Source organism: Dicentrarchus labrax, unplaced genomic scaffold (assembly GCF_905237075.1).
Source record: "Dicentrarchus labrax unplaced genomic scaffold, dlabrax2021, whole genome shotgun sequence".
Lineage (NCBI taxonomy): Eukaryota > Metazoa > Chordata > Actinopteri > Moronidae > Dicentrarchus > Dicentrarchus labrax.
Genome location: NW_026136701.1, coordinates 26,446,277 through 26,467,677, shown reverse-complemented (window position 1 = coordinate 26,467,677; position 21,401 = coordinate 26,446,277). Strand labels below are relative to the sequence as shown.

The window sequence follows — 21,401 nt, the reverse complement described above, 5'->3', positions numbered from 1 at the left end:
GAGTATGACCATAATTTTAATTGTGTTAACTTCAAGGACACCCATGCAGGAATCAGAAAGAGAACAAGAGGGAGGCCAAAGTGAAGAAAATGGTAGTGAGACAGCCCTAGTCAGTGACAGTGTTCCAGTGTTGTCTGAAACATCAGCTGAGAGTGCAGTAGTACCAGCATTGATTGTCAACGAGGAGTTGGATCGCAAAGAAACAGACAGTGGTTTGTGTCATCACAATAGGGTTGCTATAAGATTGTGTGTAACTGAAACTGAACAGTCAATAGAAAGATAACACCTGCAAGATATAGTTAGATAAGATAATACAGTTACAGACAATTAATAACATGCAACTGGGTTATATTTTCTATTTTTCTAATATTTAGTTTTTGTTCAGAATGCTGTTTTGCTGTTTTTATGTCAACTCAGCTTTGTGACAGATTCTGAAGATGTTGGGTCTCACGTTTTGTCAGTGACATGGACAGAAGTTTCCTCCTTTTCTGTAGAGTGAGAGGATATCTGTATCTGCAGGTAACATGCCAACTCACAACATGTCTCTCTGGAATAGATAACTCTATTGTTTATAATGGAAGCTTATTAAAGAACCGACTCAAGCTGCCAAAGTTTTCAAAGAGAATCTGCTAAGGGAACATGCATCTGGGAAACCACTTAGAATGAAGATGGATGTAAGGGACTCTGAAGAGGACAGGGAACGGGAACTTCTCTTATTCTATAAACAGCAGCAAGAATGGGCATGTCCACTTCATTGTACTCTTGTTGGTAAGTAATATAAAGTTTGTCATATAAATGTATCAGTACAGTTTATACTACTCAAGTAAGATGCTCCTAGAAAAAAATCACATGTCCAGTTGAGGACAGTGATGATGAAGACTTTGACTTAGACTCCACTGGCTTTCTAAGGATGTTCATTGAAACAGGTATAAACACCTTATTTGGTTTATGTATTGCTGTCTTTACAAATGCTTCTATGTCACATGGATCGATATGATCAATTAAAGTTGAACTAAATGTCTTGAATCCATTTTATGACTTTTAGCTTCATCAGGTACCCTGGCCCAGCAGCTGACATTCTGGGTTGGCTGGGAGATTCTTCCTCCTGAACTGAGAGTGGAGATTTCTGGGGGAACCCTTCCTACGTCCTCCACATGCTTCGAAACACTAAAGCTGCCAGCTCATTTCAAAACCTACATGGACTTTGAGAAAGCACTTGTCTCTGCCATAAATAGTGCACAGACTGGATTTGGACTTGTTCAGATCAATTGACACAAGTTCAGTGTCTTTGAAAACATTAACACACTGTGCAGTAGTTGACTATTGTTTTATTCTACATATTTCTTTCTTGGAAAGAGTCGAGGCTTTGCTGAATCAATGGAAGGAAGATCCGGTGCAGTGTGAAAAGATGGACTTCATTGTCTGGATTCAGTGTTCCCTGATCTTCCAATGAAGTGAAGATCTGATAGAAGAGGTCCAAGGTATGTTCATAAACATCTCTCCACATCCTCTCTATTCTGTGTTTAGGATAAAATTGACAAATTGTTAATTTATGTGACATATGCTAAAGACGTGCATTCAACTGGTACGTTGGTTGTGTGAGCCTAGTTACCAAACATATTTATTTACCGCTGATTGTGGACACTTCTGCCTGTGATGTGTGAATTCCTGTCGGTACCTCTGCTTCTGATCATGAATTCTGCTACATCTGCATTCTCCCCCCTTTATCAGACCGTACCCTTGATGGCCGCCCATACTGCTCAACAGCAGCGATAAAGCTCTGTAAGACTGTATGAGCTCTATTATTGCCAGCCACAGTCAGGTAGACCACCAAACGACTGAATCCATCCACCCCACCATGGAGAACAAATCTCCACCTGTTGTGAACACATGAAAAATAACAACTTTATTGTAAAACACTTTTAATGAAACATCTAGAAAGATGCATTGTTTAACTGCTAATATCACTGACCTGATGAGCTTATGGTGGCCATCTATATGCCACAAAGAGTTTGGGCCAGGAACAGAATACTGCCGTTGTCTTAATACACGCAGCCTTAGACGTCTCATGTAGACTCCCTCTGCATCGACTCTATGTAAAGACTCTTGCAGTCTTGAGACTGAGGGGAGGAAAATAAAATGAATAACCAGACGCTCAATGGCTGCTTATTTTAAGGGAAATAGTGGTGTCATAATAAAAGATATATTATTTAATTAATAAATTACAGGACTGCTGCCTGCTGTGTTAAAATACATGTCACATCATTTCCTGCTCCTAAATTCTGATAAAACTGAGATGCTGCTCATTGGCCCTGCTCTACATAAACACCAGTTTGATCAAGCAACAGTAACTCTCAATGACTGTGTGATTGAACAATAAAATCTAAAATAGAAACAAAATACTAGAGATGAATTCAACAACATCAGAAGGCACTAATAGTAGAAACAGTTGTAGTAGTAGTGACAGTAGCAGTACAGTTTGAAGCAGTGTGTTGTTGCAGACACTAGAGGGCAGCAGAGTGAAGGTTTTATTCTTCACAGCAGCACAGAACAGATAGAAGTACTGTCATATAAACTGTAGTATGAGCTGATAACTACAGGTTGAAAGTGAGGGATTCACTGGAAAATAATATATGAACATAGTAAAGATGAATTCTATAACATAATTTAAAATAATTATAAAATTGGGTAATGGTTAACCTAAGGCTAAATGTTAGTCTTAATGAATATTGTATCACTGTTCTTAAAAAAGTTTTAATGCTAATCACTAGCAAATAAAGTGAAGTAAAAATAAAAGTAAGTAAAAATATTAAAGGTACATTGCACTTATTGTGTTCATATTAAAATCATTCAGCTTTAAATTGGTTATACATTTTAATAAGTTGTAACCCAACTACACTGTGTTTGAGCTGCTTTTGTTTATTAAAATGTACATGATAAATACATTAGTAGTGATCCAATTAAATTTCATATTTAAAGTCTAAAATATTAAAATGATGTCTGGAAACAGTTAAAAACAATGTCACATATAGAAAGTGATGGTAAATAATTAATTTGTAGATGTTAAAATACCAATTCAGAATCAGAATCAGACATCCTTTAATAATCCCAGGGGGAAATTACTTTTGTTACATATACTCCATATGTAATAGACATATATACATATATATATATATATATATATATAATTTAATAATTTAAAGTCCCACTTTCAAATATGCAAAAATGGCAAGTGTAAAGTGGTCGCAGGCATAAGTGCGTTCAGCTGTTCTCTGGAGTAAACAACGGCAGCGTGTCCCGGTGGAAGCGTTATTAAAACACAAAAACTCTCTCAAACAACCTCGTTAGAGAGGGCAGGACTTCATAGAGTTACAGTGAAAAAATAAGAATGAACAAAAAGAGAATAAAAGTTAAGAAGTTAAAAAAAGCAGACTCAAAGGCTGGAGTAACAGGCAGCATGCAGCTTTACGCGCATGAGCCAATTGTTGAGGTTTATAGAAATTCATGATTAAGATTTGTTGGTGCTTAAAGTACCAGTTGCTATTACATGTGCTAATTCATTCCATTGTCAACAAAGTATGTTCTAGTCACTGGTTATTGATGCACTAAGAAAATAAGTTAATGAGGTCTCATGTTAGAAATAAGAACAGAACAGAGTAACTTAATACTCGCACTACTTGTGCAGGTTGGTTTATTGAGCTACCAGAAAGAATCTAGAGGATCCAATGATGGCGAGCCCAGAGTGACTGTGGAGGGTCGGGGACGCAGTGAGGACCGCCGCACAACCAGACACAGACAACTTTACCCATTCAGGAACAGATAAGACTGCGTACACACTATTAACTCTACCCGGGTAGTAGCAGACTCAGTGCACACACGTACAAGGATCAGGAACTGAACCCTGAACTCTGAACTCAATATCAGACTCCTTAAAGGACTATTTCTTTTATTTTACTATACAACTGAGAGAGCTCTATTTTACTTTAGATTTTATTTTCATTCCATCTAAATTGCTGTTGATATTGTTGGGTGAGGCAATAAATACTGTCAACTGTTCGATCCCCATACTAACTCGTCCTGAGCTATTAAAGGCACCACACCTCGGACCTAGCTAGATGTTAGTTGCCCTACTACTACTTCCTTTGGGTTAGCATTAGGGGCACTACAAACAGAATCCACAATAAAGATGTGATACTGTGTGTGGAAAAGGTTTTATGTGTCCTAGAAATGAAATGATGAAATGAAATGACAGAAATGTAAGGGGACGTTTAAGGCTTCAAATCACAGTTGAGGAGTTTTGTGGATTTGTAGTTTTGTATTTTCATCCCAGCTGTTAAACAACAGATAACAGTCTGTGTTACTAAATTCACCACCAACCTGAATGTGTTTGTGCCAACAGGAATGCTTTTTTCTATTTCTGCATCATCGTCACCCAGATTTTTCATCTGCTGTCAGATTCAAATCAAGACGAAGAAACTTCTCACTGAATCAGTTCAGAGAAACAGAGAAGTCTGGGAAAAAAGAATCATCCAGAAAAAAGCTCCAAATAATGAGAATAAAACAAAGAGAAATAGTGTCAATAAGAAATGAAAAGCACACAGCAGCTTCAGCCGAGCTGTCAATCAGCAGCGGCAGCCTTATCTGTCGGCCGCAGGGGCTGATGGGAGGTCTGAGGACCTGTTAGAAACCACGTGGCCCTCGTCTGATCTCACAGCTCGTCCTTGTTTGGCCTCAGCTGCATCAGAGCGCCACTTCTCCCCAGGTTCACCAGAGGAAACACCACTGCACAAAATGCTTTTCCTCCCAGCTGCTGCTCTGTGCTGTCTGTGTTCAGGTGAGTGTTTCCAGCCAATCAGGAGCCAACAAAGTCAACCTTTAACAAACACTGTCACACTAACCTTCATCTATCTGTCTGTTTCTCTACAGCGCTGGTTGCCATGGCAGCAGAGCTGAGTCAGGATCATTTAACATTGACCAGGAGAGTTGGTCAAACCGTCTCCTTCAGCTGTGGAGGAACTCAACAGTGTGACTTAGATTATGTATTCTGGTACCAGAAGAAAGACACAGAAACATTCACACGGATTCTGTATATTGATAGTGATGGTGACATAGATAAAAGTTACAATCATCCTCAGGAAGATGATTTCTCAGCTGTGAATAAAGGGAACGTCTATGAGTTGCAGATCCAGACAGTTAAACTCAGTCATTCAGCCACCTACTACTGCGCCTGTTGGAAGTATGCTCCCCACAGTGAGAAATGATCCCTGCAGCCTGAACAAAAACCAACAGATGTCAAACAGTGTGTGTGACAGGAAGAGAGCAGTAAACCACAGCCCAGGTTCACATATTTCACCTCCATCTCAGCCAGAGTCACAAACATACTGAACTGAGGGACTGATTTTCTTTCCTGCTGTCAGGATTGATTTCATATTCTATTGATTGATATTTTGATCAGATATTTCAGCAGGTTTATTGTTGTTCCACACAGTGAGGAGAAAGGATACAAACAGAAGCACAATGATGAAATCAAATCAAGAGAAAACAATAAAAGTACAAACTAAACAGAAACAGATATTTTGTATAATAGAAGAACAAATTCCAAAGAAGATGTTTGAGATAAAGATTCAGATCCTCCTCTTTGTTCTGCTGCTGGATACCTACAGCGTCACATTTTGAAGCGGAGGGCCACTGACCGAGCTGCAGGATTTGACCACTTGGGAGTGAGACCGGGTTGCGCCTGCAGGAATCTCTCTACACCCCCTGGGACTCTGTGTTCAAAAAGAAATGATCAAATGAAATATTTGCTCAACAGAAAGCTAAAGCTTCATCCTGCACTATTTCCAAAAATGTAATAATTAAAATTAATTATTTGGGTAATTACGTAATTAATATTTTGATTATTAATTACAGAATGTTCCTCGGGGCACCACCCTGTTACCAGGGACTAATCAATCAAATCTGCAATTTACAGTCTGAAAATTACATGTAGGTTACTTTAACTTTAATATCTAAATATTTAAATCAAAGGGGAAACCATACATATGAAGGCGTGGACACAAGCACTGAACCCGCCAACCAGCAAATTGTACAATAACACTCCACACAATGACCACAGAAACCGACTATTGAAAATATAATGCAGTTTATTTAACAATGAATCATCAATTTAACTGTTATCATATAATTATAATCGGTATTACCACTACTAAAGAAATCAAAGATTGGCGAATAAGAATGCCTGGATATAGTGTGTGTGTATATGTGTGTGTGTGTGTGTGTGTGTGTGTGTGTGTGTGTGTGTGTGTGTGTATATATATGTGTGTGTGTGTGTGTGTGTGTGTGTGTGTGTGTGCGTGTGTGTGTGTGAGGGAGAGAGGGGGGGGTCAGGAGAGGTAGGCGAGACACACCCACGCGAGGGGAGGTGTGTATCAAGGTGACGGCCTAGATGGAGGAGGAGGTAACGTTACAGTGATGACGAAGTCTCACTGATGACGCTACACTGCCTTCCCAGCATGGCGGTCAGTTTAAATGGACTACATCTGTCACACCCTGGTGGCAACATGAGTTTTCAATACGGCATACTGCACACCAGTAGTGTGTGTTGAGGCTCCCTCTGGTAATAAATGGCCATGAAGAGGTCCACTTATTTTTGAAAATGCATCTATATGTTGCTGCTCCAGCCAGAGCACGACTCTTCTGGCCCTGCTGTTGGATTGGGGGGGTCTCTTCTGTCTGTCCCTCTGTGTCTTCTTCCATCTGCCCTGTTGGTCGTTCTATCTGTCCTGTCTGTTGCTCCTCTACATGTGCGTCTGTCTGTCCTGTCTGTTGCTCCTCTACGCGTCTGTCAGTCTGTCCTGTCTGTTGCTCTCTCTGTCCTGTGTGTTGCTCCTCTGTCTGTTGTCCTGTCGTTTCTATCAGTCGTTCTGGCTGTTCTGTCAGTGTGTTTGTCTGTCTTTTCTTACTTGGCTGGTTCTTTAAATAAAATAAAAGGTTTCGCTTTTGTCCTGGCAAAGGTCTCTTATGGGACATCTTTGAAACCTTAAAAGAATTCAAATTGTCATGTTGGTTTAATAACTCTACTCTCAGTTACAAAAACATGTCTACTTCTATTGCACACATTTCCTGTATTTATGTTTCTTTGGAATACATCTTACCTATTCGAAGTGCTGTTTGGTCTTACAGAAAAAGTCCACAGTGTCAGTCCTTTTCTTTGGCCTGTTAATAAAAAGATAAATGCCATGTGAGTAAATAAACAATGCAATGAGCTGATATTGTGAGCATGCAGTATACCACGAGGTTAACAAGGTGCTCTCCTGCTGCTTGTTATGACAGCTTTCACACACACAAATAATTTATTATTAAGATTTAAAGTTTAAGAGAGTGAGTACTCAATTGCACGACATTTCATTGTTACATACCTAGTCTCAGCTCAGATTCTCATCTCATCTTCTCGAGGTAGTTTCTCCTGCTGTCTTTCGCAGCATCTCTTCTTCTGTCGTTAATTTCGGGGTGCCATAGACTGTAGCATATATGGGTGCAGCGCCTCTACCGTCGGGGAGTTTAAAAAGGAACAAACGAGTCTCGGCCCAAGATCGGAATTTACCACTTTCAAAAACATTTTTTGCGTGGTAAATTGGATGTGTGGCGTGAGTGCGTGTGGAAACAGGCAAAATCGTGCACTCTCGTTACATATTACAAGTAATACCTGAGCTAGCGATCTTTTAAAGTCAGTTTACACTGTTCACCGGAGTTTCTCTCAGAGGCTCACTCAGTGAAGCTCCTCTTATCCACATAATGTACAATTCTTGTTCCTAATGAGCAAGAGACTTAGATTATTATTATCATTTATATATTATAATGTATGTATATTTGACTGTTTCATCTCCACTTTAAGACTCATCCCTTCACCCAATGAACCAATATCACAAATCACAAACTGGCCTCAAGGGGCTTTACAATCTGTACAGCATACAACACCCTCTATCCTCACAGCCTCCATTCAGATAAAGAGAAACTCCACAAAAACCCTTTAACAGGTGAAAAATCAAGGTGGAAAACTCCTGATTATTTCTACTGCTTTGGGAACGGCTGCACATTCAGATGCTGCGGTCGGTAGGCTAGCTCCTTCAAACTTCTCTGTTTAGGTTCAATCTGTTTTCAGCTTTATTGCTCAAACACGTATTACCTCTGACAGAAATAGACTGCAGTCATCAGCAAAGGAAGTGTGGGGTTTGGATTAAAGAGACGATCCACCCAGCCAGAACGGCAGGACCAGCCCACCTGCTACTTTCTTTTCATTGTGCAACCTTGGTTGTATACTGACAGAATAACTTACTTTGTACCTTGAAGAGCAACAGAGGAGGGATCCCTCTTCCAGGATGAGATACAATAAATGTTGTATGTACAGAATAGACCAAAACAACAATATGTACAATAGAATGAATAGTATAGGTAGACTGTAAACGTATATGAAGAATATGAATCAGGGAGGACATGGAGCAACTTCCAGGAGCCAGGACCAAGAATGTCTGTACAAGATTTTATTTGTCCATCCATCCATCCTTTGGTCCAGGTCCAATCCATCTGGACTAAAGTAGTGGACGGACAGACATTACCATCCATAGAGCAACACTGCTAGTGTGTCTAAAGAGACATTCAACAGCAGACAGGTTTTTGTATTAGTCTCTCTCACTGTGCTGACAGTGGAGACTACTACGACATCTTTGGCTCTGGAACTAAACTGTATGTAACAGGTAAGAATAAACCTTCATTTTCCTTCAGTTGTTTTATTGAACAAGTTGAAAATGTGTTTTTAATGAGTTTCTGCTGCTTCAGGCTTTACATGTTAGTTTTTTCATAATTAGTAGAGAATTCTTGCAGCCATGCAGCTATTGTTACATAAAAAAGGTTCATAATTCCTGAAAAGATGTTTAAATCTCACTGCACAACTGAAGTTATTCTTTATTTCTGCATGAGATCAAACTGATTTATATAGAAAAAGTATGATATTGGCAATGTTACAGATATACAGTATTTGATCATCTCAGTAATTCAGAACCATCTCCTGTTTTAATGAAACTAGATAATATATGATATTAAATATTATTAAATATGTGTCAGTATGTGTCTTTAAATGTGTTGTATAAGAAAAAGTGTGTTTTTTTATTGGTAAGATTTTGCTAATTGTATTTTATATGATGGTACAAATGTCTTTAAAAGGAAAATATACTCATAGCTGAAGGACAACAGATACTGGATATAAAGAGAATGTATGCGTACCACTTTATATATTTCTATTTCTATATATGATGAATATAGATGACTGATATATAATGTATAAATATGTATTTGTATCTTGATAGACTTTTAATATAAATAGTATATGTTTAATATAATAATTTTATTTAATATAATTTAATATAATTTCAAATGTGTAAAAGTAAACAGATGTTTTAGTATCTGCTGGCAGATTGTTTTAAAGAACTCTGTGACTCCTTAAACCTTGTGCAACTCATTAATGCACCAACAAGGCCAAATCCTAAAGCACAAAATAAGTCGACCTTGCTGGATTTAATTATAACAAATACACCTCAACATATATTTTAATGATGTCAGTGATCATTGTGCAATATTGGCAATGTTACAGATATACAGTATTTGATCATCTCAGTAATTCAGAACCATCTCTTGTTTTATAAAACAATATAATATATTAAATATTATTGAATGTATATCAGTAAATGTGTTTGAAAAGCATTTAACTTAAAATATGTTGTGTAGGAAAAAATAAAATTTTAATGGTAAAATGTAAATAATGACAATTGTATTGTCTTTTAGTGGATGATGCACATTCATTAATATATTTCTATAATGATGATATATAATAGCATACACACACATTTCTATCTTAATACTTTATATGATGCTTAACATAATTTCCAATTTGTAAAAGTGAACACATTTTATAGTTTTTAGCAGTAAATATGTATCAGATACTGAACATATTATAATTTCAAAAAGTATTCAATCAGATTTTACAAAAAAATACAAAGATAAATAAAATAAAATACAGTTAATTAGATCTTACAGATATAAAAATAGTGTTTAAAGCTATACTAAAAACTAGATCAAATAGATTAAGAAAGCAAAAATAAAGACAAATGAAATCAATAAGATTGATTAAAAGAAAATAAAGAAACTGATCAAATACATTAACAATGAAATTTACAAGGAAATCTGATAAAATAACAGAATAAAATGAGGTAAATAATAAATAAAAAACATTCCTAGTTAAAAACCAGCTACAGAGTTCACTTTGAGTTTACATTTAAAGATTTCAACATTTCCAGATTTATTTTATTTTATTTTATGACGTCATATTAATTATTCTCCCATGAAGGATCAATAAAGTCTCATATCCGTAGATATCTGGCAGTTAGAGTGAAGAATATTGGTAAATATATAATATATCTAATATATTGTAATCATCCATCGGCTGTTGTGTTGATGTTAAGATCAATTTGTCCTTTGCTATAAAAAATAACATTAACCATAATATATAAAATACTTTTTCTTTTCTTGAAGGCAGATTGAAGAATTGAACTTTGTGCTGTATTGATGAGTAGTTTAGTGATCAGAGTCCATGTAGTTTCCAGGATCAGACTGAATGCAGTGCAGTGCTGTAAGCTGCTGTTGACTGTGTGAATGTGTGTCTGTGCTGCTTGTTGCTGCTGTCAAACTTCAGATGAGCAGATAGTGAAGCCCGTGGTGAGCGTGTACCCAGCAGCATCCAGAGCCCACCTGGAGGGGAAGAGCTCCCTGCTGTGTGTGGCCTCAGACATGTTTCCTCCTCTGGTCCGGTTCTCCTGGAAAAGACAAAAGGACAATGGTACTGAGGAAGACGTGACCTCTGCTGAGGGAGAGCAGCTGGAGCTCAGAGAGTCGGGACGCACCACCTCCATCTTGCTGATCCCTCAGCGAGAGAACAGCACATATAAATACCGCTGCTCCGTCCATCACGAGGGGTTCACAGTGGAGGCCCAAACAGAACAAGGTAATGAAGGCTTGGTCACTGTGTTCAGCAGTGATTCAGCTTCATGTGGAGACACTGTCAAAGAGAGCAGAGGAGCAGAGGACTGACATTTCTTTTTGACTCCTTTTCTGTTTCAGAGGTTCCAGCTCCAGCAGCCTCCTGTCCTCCAGAGAGAGAGCCAGCAGACCTGCCAGCTCTGCAGCAAGCTGACTGTAAGATCACCTGCTGCCTCTGCCAAAACATTGGGGACTATATCTTAAAGCTCCTCTATGAATATTTCTATATTAAGAATTAATCTAATGACTCTGTGTAAAGTGAAGTGTCTTTGGTAGTTGTGAACTCACAGATATTCATCACCAACTCTGCAGCTCTACGGAGCTTTTAGTATCTTTTAGCTCCAAGTTTTTGTTTTGGATCAAACAGAAAATCAAATCTTATTTAGGAACTTTAAAAGTTTGGTGGGGCCCTGACTTGTTGTATTTAATAAGAGCCTTTGAGCTTTCATTCAAACTGTAGCTGACCCCTGTCTTCATGTAAAGCTGGTTGTCCCATCTGGAAAAGTCCAAGTTATACTGATGAAATTTACACAGTTGAACAGACTGAAACAGTGTGGAGAGAAGACTGACCTGTCTGTCTGTCTGTCTGTCTGTCTGTCTGTCTGTCTGTCTGTCTGTCAGTGTCCTTCCAGTCTCAGTGCCAGGTGAAGCTGCTCTGTCTGATGTACACAGTGCTGATAGTGAAGAGTCTGGTGTACTGCTGTGGACTCTCTCTGCTGATGATCCTCAGAAACAAGGGACCGTCCACCAACTGCACACATGCTGACTGACTGTTTTCTGCTCTCCTTTTCTCTCCATCAAATCTCATCAATTCATCTCATTTATCACTTTGATCAGCAGACAGAAATACCAATTTAGATTTATTTTTTATGTTTGTGGTTCATTGGGAAACCTATCTTTTAAAAAACAGGTTCAATAAAGTGCTCCAGAAAATATAAATACATACACATACACATATATATTTGAGGTTGTTAGTGTAAATTCTTTGCTACTGTAGTGTTAGTTTAGTTTAGTTTAGCTCTAGTTTATTTCCACTTTTAATTGTGACTCGTATAATCATAGAAAAGCTGAATTATTATCTGTCTGCTAGATATTTACTGTTTATATTTTCTATGTTCTTATTTTCTGTTTTTGTATTGTATTTGTGAATTTCAATTTGACTTCATAGCAAAAAATAGAAACACAATCAGTGTCACTGGCTTTAGTGCTGAGCCCCTTTTATAACTGTGTCAGTGTGGATGTAAAACTCTACGCTGACGACACTGCTGACAAACAGCAGAGCTGCTGCTTTGAAGCTACAACTGCTATAAAATGATGATACAGCAGCTTGATCAGTTTCTATTCTAATTTGTAACATGTTAAGAATGAACAAATAAATTAGAAATTGTCTTTGTATTGATGATGTTAATGTATGCAGGCTAGGATCCTTTCCCACATGTCCTAATATGTTGTATTATGTTACAAGTTGGAGTCAGGCTGGAGAAACTGTCATTAAACTGTCACCTTTACAGAATCAATAAAACAGTTTGAATTAAAGACAACTTTCACAGTGAGTACTGAGAGCTGAAATCAAACTGAAGTTCCTGGAATGATTCTTTAACCAGAGTCGATGGTTGTAACTGTCATTGTGTTATTAATGTGAAAAAGTGCAGCTAACGGTGAGGAGGCTGCAGAGAGGAAACCCACACAGCCCGTCTGCTGCAGGAAAGGAAGTGTTGATTCGCTGTCAACAGTTTTTTATGAGTCCTAATAACCACTGAGAACAGATTCATATCTGCTGCTGTACACACTCATGAACTCCTCAAACTCTCTGCTTAAATATTGTTTTCTAAAAATGTATAGGAATGATTTTTTAGTTATAAGTTTTGTTTTCCTTTTTTGTTCTCTTCAATCTTAACTTACACACTCTAGTAAGTGAAATTAAATGAGGAATTGGTGACAGTTTCAAGATGGTTTCACATTGCACATTAAATATTAAAAAGTGAGATTTCATAATGATTGTGGGAAGGGGCAGGAGGTATGACGGAGATTATGCTAGAGTGTCAGTAGAGGGAAAAAACATATCTCAAGTTTCTCAACTGATAAGAAATTAAATTGGAAAAAACTCAAACAGGGATGATCAGAAAACTACTAATGAACTTTTTGCTGAAAAAAACTTTTTTTAAGATTGTTAACTCTCTCAAACTCTAACGAGGCCTCTGTCCTTCTTATCAGAAAACTGAACATTGTGTCAGTATATGACATTTTATTCATCAGATATTTGTGTTTTTCTCTACCATCATCGTTTCTTCAAATTGAATTAACAGATATTATTTCAAGACATGTTTCTCTCTTGATGATTAATTCATGATGTCTCATTTTTTGTTTTTATTGTTTATTTTACTCATTAGGGGAGGGGATTTCTGGCTCCTTGACCTCTGTTGACAAGTCTTATTTCTTCATGATCTGGATTTTAAACAATCTTATGAGTCAGCAATAAATAACATAAAATAATAATAAAGGTACATTTATGATATATTTAATATCATATTAAGAGATGGTTTTTCTATCATGTATGTTATAACCCTGAACAGTTTGATCATTTTCAACATATTGCAACTGTCTCACCAGACGAGACCTGTGTGACATTACATGTCTCTGTACGGTGTTAGATAGGTGTCACACCAATAAATAAGCTCTTCCACCATGGCTGTGTGACAGATTGGAAACTAAAGTTTATCATATGGTGGATTTCTGTGTTTGCTGCTGGTGCTGACATTAAACATCAGAGAGAAACACCACCACCCTGTGGTTAGTCAGAGGAAGTGCAAGGGTATCCAGATGATGCTCATGATGGTCGCCATGACAACATGATGATATTCTTACCTCTTATTTTACTGGAACAAAAACAAAACAAAAAACAAATCTAGTGGATAAAAACACACAACAGTAAACAACTAGTATTACTGTCATTGTTGTTGTTAATACTTCTAAAAATAATTCAAATACTATTTCTACTGCAACTAATCCAATACAGTAAATTCTACAATCACAGATACAGCTACTGCTACAACAAATATTACCACTACTTCTGCTAGCTCTGATAGAAACCTGAGGTTCTCAGAGACTGAGCCTTTTGTCTGTTCCTCAATCTGGAGATAAAAACAGAGACTTTTCTTCATCTTCAGTTTAGTGTTTCACAGAAACGTGGCTGTGTGGATCGATACCGGACTCTGTGCTGCAGCTGGCAGGTTTCCAACTTTTCAGAGCGGATCACGACACAGAACTCTCAGGCAGAACGAAAGGTGGAGGTATCTGTTTGTACACTGACAGTGGCTGGTGTAATGATGTGACAGTGACTGTACAGCACTGTTCTCCTGATCTGGAGTCTTTTTTCATCAGCTGTAAACCTTTCTACTCCCCCCGTGAGTTCACCTCCTTCATACTGGTCGGTGGTTACATTCCACCTCAGGCCAACTGACCAGATACTGAGTGTGGAGTAGATGAACCTGGAATCTTTAGTTGTTATCCTCCGTGACTTTAACAAAGGGAATCTAAACCATGAACTCCCCAAATACAGACAGTTTATTAAAGTTCACTGAAGCTTCTCATGCAGCTTTTTACACCATAGATCAATGTATACTCCTAGACCACTGGAAAATCAATGTGGCGTGTCGGTCTGACTCTTGAATTGATGAAGTCTTACTTAAAAGATCTGAAAGAACACAGTGTGTTTCTTATAAGAGTGCTCCAACCCTTAGATGCACGAGTGACTGGACCCTACACTCTTCCATAAGTGGGTCAAAAATGACCCGTATTAGAATCAATGGGTTTTTATGCCATTTTTGTCATTTTAGTTAAGAATAATCATTTGTATTATACTTTGTATTATATTTTGGTCCACACAAGAATGATTACACGTATGAAATATTTTTATTTTTCACTTTTTTAACATTTTTAACATTTTGAAAAAAAATTGAAAACTTTGAAAAGAATTTGAAACACAAAATTACACAACAGCAATAGAACGATGTCAATATCCATTTTGTGTGTGTGTGTGCATGCCTGTGCGGTGTGTGTGTGTGTGTGTGTGTGTGTGTGTGTGTGTATTTCAGATTCTAGTCAAATCCCATCCAGCATCTGTAGGACCATTTCAACTGTATACCTAGCAGCCATGACACCTTGGATGAGAAAACATAAAAAGGAAGAGAAGGTTTTGAATGACAAGCAAACCTATTGATCAATAAGTAGCTATATAAATAAATGCACACACACACACACACGTAACATACAGTAATGTTAGCTAGCTTACTTAGCTATCTAGTGTGAGCTAACTTTAAAGTAGGCTAATTTGCTGATAGAGATAGATGATACTCTTTCACACAGTAGTCATGAATGACACGCACACACATTTCTGAGGTAAAAAATGAAGACAATACTTACATGTATCAGATCTTGCTGTGTAAAATAATCTTCTTAAGGGGTGACACTTATGATATAGTCTGTGTGGTCCACAGAATACATATTCCTGACAGTCACAGTTTATAAGAATCAAAGATTCCCATGAAGTCCCATAAGAAATGAATGCGGGTCATTTTTGACCCACTTATGGAAGCTTGGGGTAGTAATACAAAAACTACAATTTCGAAAAATGTATAAAAGATAAGTTAAAAATTGAAATGGCATTATGTCAATAACATGTTTTTTGAAGAATACCTGGAATATGAAACGATATCAACTTTTCATTACAAAGATATTGCAAGAAAACGACCTCACCGGGTCATTTTAGACCCACTTATGCATCTAAACTGTGAAACTAATCTGAGAGTATAACTGAGGCAGTTTTCCTCCTGAAACACCACAAAGTTCAGAGTTCATGTTCAGAGCAGGAGAGCATTTGTCAGTCAGTCTCTGTCCTTTCCACTTTCACCAGCTTTCATTCACCTTTTACAGTACAGAAGGACTAAAGGAATGATGTTATAATCATGACAATATACATATGAAATGTTGCTTTCAGTTCAATAAGAATCAACATCAGCAGGAATTGACAAGTGAAACCAATAACATTTTCAGTCTCATTTTAAATCATTAATACACAATCATTTATGGTTAGTGGAGATTTATGATGTTCCAAAGACGTTTCCTTAGTTGACACTCAACCAGAGAGAAGCTCAGGTTTTAAAAGGTCAAATATTTTAGTTTCAACAACAAATGGAAAATGTGCAGCCTACGTCAGTTCCTCCCAAAAAATCATGAAATGAATATATTATTTTTTATATTTGGTTACACATATTTTTATGTTCTATAATCAGAATTCAAGAAGTCAGGGGGGCTTACGGTCAGACAGAAGGTGTATAGTTGCTGTACAGTTTTCTTATCTTTATTTCTTTTGATTTTTAGACTTTTGTGTGATTTTTGTGTGATTTGTATATTTGTATAGTTTATGCACCAACGCACTAAGACAAATTCCTCGTAGGTGTAAAAACTTACTTGGCAATAAACCTAATTCTGATTCTGATTCTGAAGGGGAGGGTGAAGCGAAGGAGTTGCAATCTGCAACTACACTGCGAAAAGGCCACTACATTTTACACACTGGACATTTAAGGGACTGTGGGTTAAATTCTGAGTTTGAATCCATGAACTGCTTTTGTCTTCATGTTTGTTGCTGAGAGCTGATTGTTGTGGTGTTTCCTCACTGCACAGAGATCACCTGTCAATCAAACATTGTGGGCGGTACTTTGACATCTTCTCATTAGTTGTTCTGTAAATGTTTGAGTGTCTTTAGGTGGCGCTCCTTCCTGTGTCTGTTTAGCCATGGAGGCTATCACTGCTCATGATGACTGTTGTTTACCTGAACTGATATTTCTCTGCGTGTAAATGGAAACCCAATCTTGTTGGGTATTTGTACTGATGTATTTGTGTGTTGTTGTTTCTCTTCCACTGTATAGATCTTAAGAGAGAATGCGCCATACCTTCCTGTATTGTAGATATTTTGTTCTCACTTTGTACATTTGTAAATAAATGTGTAATTACATTTACATTTATTTGTTTGGGGGGCAAATGTTGTTGTTGTTATTTCTCACCTTAATATTCAGTAATGTGTTAAATCTTAATGTCAACAGTAACTATCACTGTCAGATAAATGTAATGGAATAAAAAGTGGAGTAGTAGTAGAAAATGGTCATACTCAAGTAAAGTTCGAGTACCTGAAACCTACTTAAGTACAGTGCTTGAGTAAATGTGCTTTCTTAGGTTTCACCTGTACACATGACCTTGTTACCTGCCAGCTCAGCTGCTCCCTGTTACTCATTAGCCTCAGTGTAGATAGTGGACTGCTGACTCTCTCTGTTGCTCAGTGCAGCTTTGTTAACATTTTCCCAGCTTGTTCTTGTTGTAATGACCCTCTGTCAATCATGTAGTTCCTCTGCAGCAGTGGTGGTAAATATTAGTGAAACCACAGAACTTCTCTTATCCAGCAACACAAAGACACTCCTGATAGATTTCAACCTTTGACCTTCACTGGATCCCCTGTAGAAACTGTCAGTAGGTTGAAATATGTCGGAAACTATGACTTATGGACACTTTATAGTCACACAGAGATTGTCTCTATACTGTTAGTGGTCTGACACCATTTACCATGATGTATGACACAATGCACTTTAACTATAAAGGTTTCTATCAGCCTGAAAACATGTTCTTAACTAAAACTGTAGACAGAGTGAGTTGAGGTGCTTTAACCTCCACTACATCCCTGGTTAGCAGGATGAAGGCGCCCTCTTGTGTTGTGAATCAGTTTTCACATTTAACACTGATGCTTTGTTCTCAGGAGTGAACCCAATGTGTGATCCTGAGAGCTAGAGTGTATCGTCCATAGGTGAAATAGCTGCTAAAGGGCTGGTAAATACTAATAGGTTAATGGACTGTACTTGTGTAGCGCCTTTCTAGTCTTCTGACCACTCAAAGCACTTTTTCCACTACAGCCACATTCGGCCCTTTTCACACACATTCACACAGTGATGTCAAAGCCCATCGAACAGAAACTAACTCATTCAGTATCTTGCTCAAGGACACTTTGACATGCAACGGAGGAGCCAGGCATCGAACCAACAACCTTCCAATTCGTGGACGACCCGCTCTATTTCAGGCTCTACTGCTTTACTAATGATTTACTAATTTACAGCAAACTGAGAAAATGTAATTAGTTTGCATTGAGTATGTCTGAACCCAATTGTTACTACACTACAGTGTAGGTTTAGCTAGGAATAGCTAGCAGCAATAGCAAACTCTTATGGTAACTCTATGAGGGCTTAAAATCAATATTCTCTAATTATTTCACCATAAAGTACTTGTTTGCAAGTATAGCTGGATGTCTACTGCGGTGGAAGACTAGTGGTACTGAATGTACAGACTTTGGGACATTTTTAGACTGAAATCGAAAATTTGCATATTGGCCAAAAATATATGGTGAAATATTAATGTTGCACAATTAGGAATAATTGCCTCCAGTACTGTGCCTCACACGGGGCACCATTTTACCTCTTTTTTATTAAATTAGAGGACTGCTGCCTGCTGTGTTAAAATACATGTCACATCATTTCCTGCTCCTAAATTCTGATAAAACTGAGATGCTGCTCATTGGCCCTGCTCTACATAAACACCAGTTTGATCAAGCAACAGTAACTCTCAATGACTGTGTGATTGAACAATAACATCTAAAATAGAAACAAAATACTAGAGATGAATTCAACAACATCAGAAGGCAGGGGTGGACTGGGACAAAAATTCAGCCCTGGCATTTTGTGTCCAGACCAGCCCACTACATTATCAGCAGACACTACATAGAAGTCCACAAATCTCGCAGCATCTCCTCTCATGCATACTACAAAGGAGAGTCATATTCCTTGATAGCAGTTAACAAATAAAGCACGTAACTATGAACTCAAGGACTAAAATTGACAGCTATAGCAATCAATCAATCAGTCTTTATTCATTATAGTGTCAAATCACAACAGAAGTTATGTCATGACTAGGGGTGGGACGAGACTAACGGGAAGAACCCTCATGCTACCCTTTCAGTTTTTAGTCTGTGACTGTGAAAATCTTTTGGTGTAAGCCCAGCATTAGTTAAAAGCAGACTGGGACAATAATAACAAAATCTCCTGACAAATAATCTAAATAGAAACATATTACAGACAGTAGCAGCATTAGAGCTGAAACTCATTTGTTTTAACGGTGACTCAGTCATTATGAAACCATAAATAGAGAATTGAAAAACAAATAATGATCTATAGCTGTGTGAAAAAGTCTAAGACATGAATTACAGGTCTGAATAGATATGCATTCTCATATACGTGTATGTGCACATGTATATATTGCCCTACTTCCTCGTCCGCAGCCAGCCAGCTCCACTCCTCACCAAATTCATGACCTGCAAGAAACAGCAAACACAACTTGTACTCAGTATCTGTGTACTGACAAGTATATGTAGCCATGTAGCCTTTTTGTGATGTAGTGACACTTAGTGAACAAATGTATCTGTCATGAAGGATGACTGAAGTCTCAAAAGAGCCCTAAGGCCTACCTGCATAACTGTTCATTGAACTTAAAAGATATGCAGATGTTTGAAATTCAAATCATCAATATGAAAATCTTCAACCAGGAAATAATCCTAATCAAACCTTTTGTTTCAATCTGAGACAAAACAAGTTGCATAATAACCTCTCTCTCTCTCTCTCTCTCTCTCTCTCTCTCTCTCTCCTGTTTGACAGGAGATGATGGTAGCAGAGAATATAAAGAGACATTTATGAATTACCAATTGTCATTTTATCACACATATAGTATGTTTCTTCACATAAACCTTTAAACATACACATATTGCATTCCTCTCACCACATGAAATAAGCTCAGGAACCCAAAAGTGGCCCAGTGAATGATGGAGGAGACAAAGCAGGTCCTCAAAAGGGGACAGAGGGAAAACAACTCCTTAGGCTCTCATATATAGGGTGGTCAACCTAAAAGAGACATGGAAACATTATTAAGTCATCATCACAAATCAAGTATGAATTCATATAACATTATAAGACACATGACATACTCAACCAATCAGAGACGTCTCAGTAGCCAAAAAGTGGTGAAGTGGAGGCAGAGAGAGAGCAAGTCCTTGAAAATGGACGGAGGGGGAACAACTCCTCAGGCTCTCACATGTCAAGTGTTCAACCTGAGAGGGACATGGAGACATTATTAAGTCTCTAACCCTATGAATTGAAAGATTACAATAAATTCAATGGCAAATATTGCAAATTAAACTCATTATTTCCTCTAGGTTTACTTGTATTTTGTGCTCAAATTCAAAGTATCTCATCTGTATTTACAATACAGCTTGATTCTGCATCTCTATTTCCAGTCATCAGTCCATGTCAATGGTTACTGTTGCTATGGCAACAAGCAGCTGTTGGCTAACTTAGAACAATAATAACCCATAATATCACAATTCGGCATATTTAAACCAAATCAAGCACAACTACCAACAGTCACAGCCCTTCAACTCTGGGCTAATATGTTGTCACAAGTATGCAGTTAATGAGGTCCCATCACATTCAATGGAAAAACCAGGCTAACGTTACTCACCATGTCTGCCTCCACTCGCTCGTCTCCCGGGCGCAGCAGCACCTGCTGGGGTGGTGACCCCGGCACCAAATAGGTCTGTCAATGTCCAACATTTAGCAGCTTCCACCTCCAGAGACTTCAGCTTTTTAAGTCGCAGTGTTTCAGCGCCACCCGGGCGTTTCTTACGGTTATCCATCTTCAGCTCAGCAGCAGCCCGTCCCGCCACTCCGGCCCATGCCATGAGGTCCCGCCCACCCTGGTTTGTGTTGTGATTGACAGCACTGATTGATTGACAATGACAAACATAGACCAATAATATGTGTCGATGCTGGCAACACACTGCTAGCCCTCTGTAGCCAATTGGCCCAACTGGAGGGAATTTAGAGAGAGAAAGAAAAGAAAAAACATAGCGGACCGGACCGGACCGGACCACATTGGGTCAACGGCCCACATTGGGGGACGATGCCCGGTATGCCAGATGGCCAGTCCACCCCTGTCAGAAGGCACTAATAGTAGAAACAGTTGTAGTAGTAGTGACAGTAGCAGTACAGTTTGAAGCAGTGTGTTGTTGCAGACACTAGAGGGCAGCAGAGTGAAGGTTTTATTCTTCACAGCAGCACAGAACAGATAGAAGTACTGTCATATAAACTGTAGTATGAGCTGATAACTACAGGTTGAAAGTGAGGGATTCACTGGAAAATAATATATGAACATAGTAAAGATGATTT

The 21,401-nt window shown here is 38.1% G+C and overlaps 1 protein-coding gene and 2 long non-coding RNA genes across 3 annotated transcripts in view; 1 reads left to right on the top strand and 2 right to left on the bottom strand.

Moving 5' to 3' along the window:
• Positions 1 to 1,389: 1,389 nt before the first annotated feature.
• LOC127370791 (uncharacterized) lies at positions 1,390 to 2,084 on the bottom strand. Its single transcript, XR_007886284.1, has 3 exons — positions 1,973 to 2,084; positions 1,630 to 1,877; positions 1,390 to 1,517 (listed from the first exon to the last, which is right to left on the bottom strand). It is a non-coding gene; the product is annotated as an uncharacterized LOC127370791 (long non-coding RNA).
• Positions 2,085 to 4,708: 2,624 nt separating this feature from the next.
• LOC127368646 (immunoglobulin lambda-1 light chain-like) overlaps positions 4,709 to 21,401 on the top strand; it is a 33,431-nt gene continuing 16,738 nt past the window's right edge. The window contains exons 1-7 of the mRNA XM_051409691.1: positions 4,709 to 4,834; positions 4,927 to 5,250; positions 6,919 to 6,934; positions 8,650 to 8,753; positions 10,745 to 11,053; positions 11,170 to 11,244; positions 11,710 to 11,998. Coding sequence (XP_051265651.1) covers positions 4,792 to 4,834; positions 4,927 to 5,250; positions 6,919 to 6,934; positions 8,650 to 8,753; positions 10,745 to 11,053; positions 11,170 to 11,244; positions 11,710 to 11,858 — 1,020 coding nt within the window. The 5' untranslated portion in view covers positions 4,709 to 4,791 and the 3' untranslated portion in view covers positions 11,859 to 11,998. The remainder of the gene's footprint in view (positions 4,835 to 4,926; positions 5,251 to 6,918; positions 6,935 to 8,649; positions 8,754 to 10,744; positions 11,054 to 11,169; positions 11,245 to 11,709; positions 11,999 to 21,401) is intronic.
• On the bottom strand, positions 5,671 to 7,539 carry LOC127370784 (uncharacterized). The gene is made up of 3 exons (XR_007886283.1): positions 7,419 to 7,539; positions 7,155 to 7,215; positions 5,671 to 5,768 (listed from the first exon to the last, which is right to left on the bottom strand). It is a non-coding gene; the product is annotated as an uncharacterized LOC127370784 (long non-coding RNA).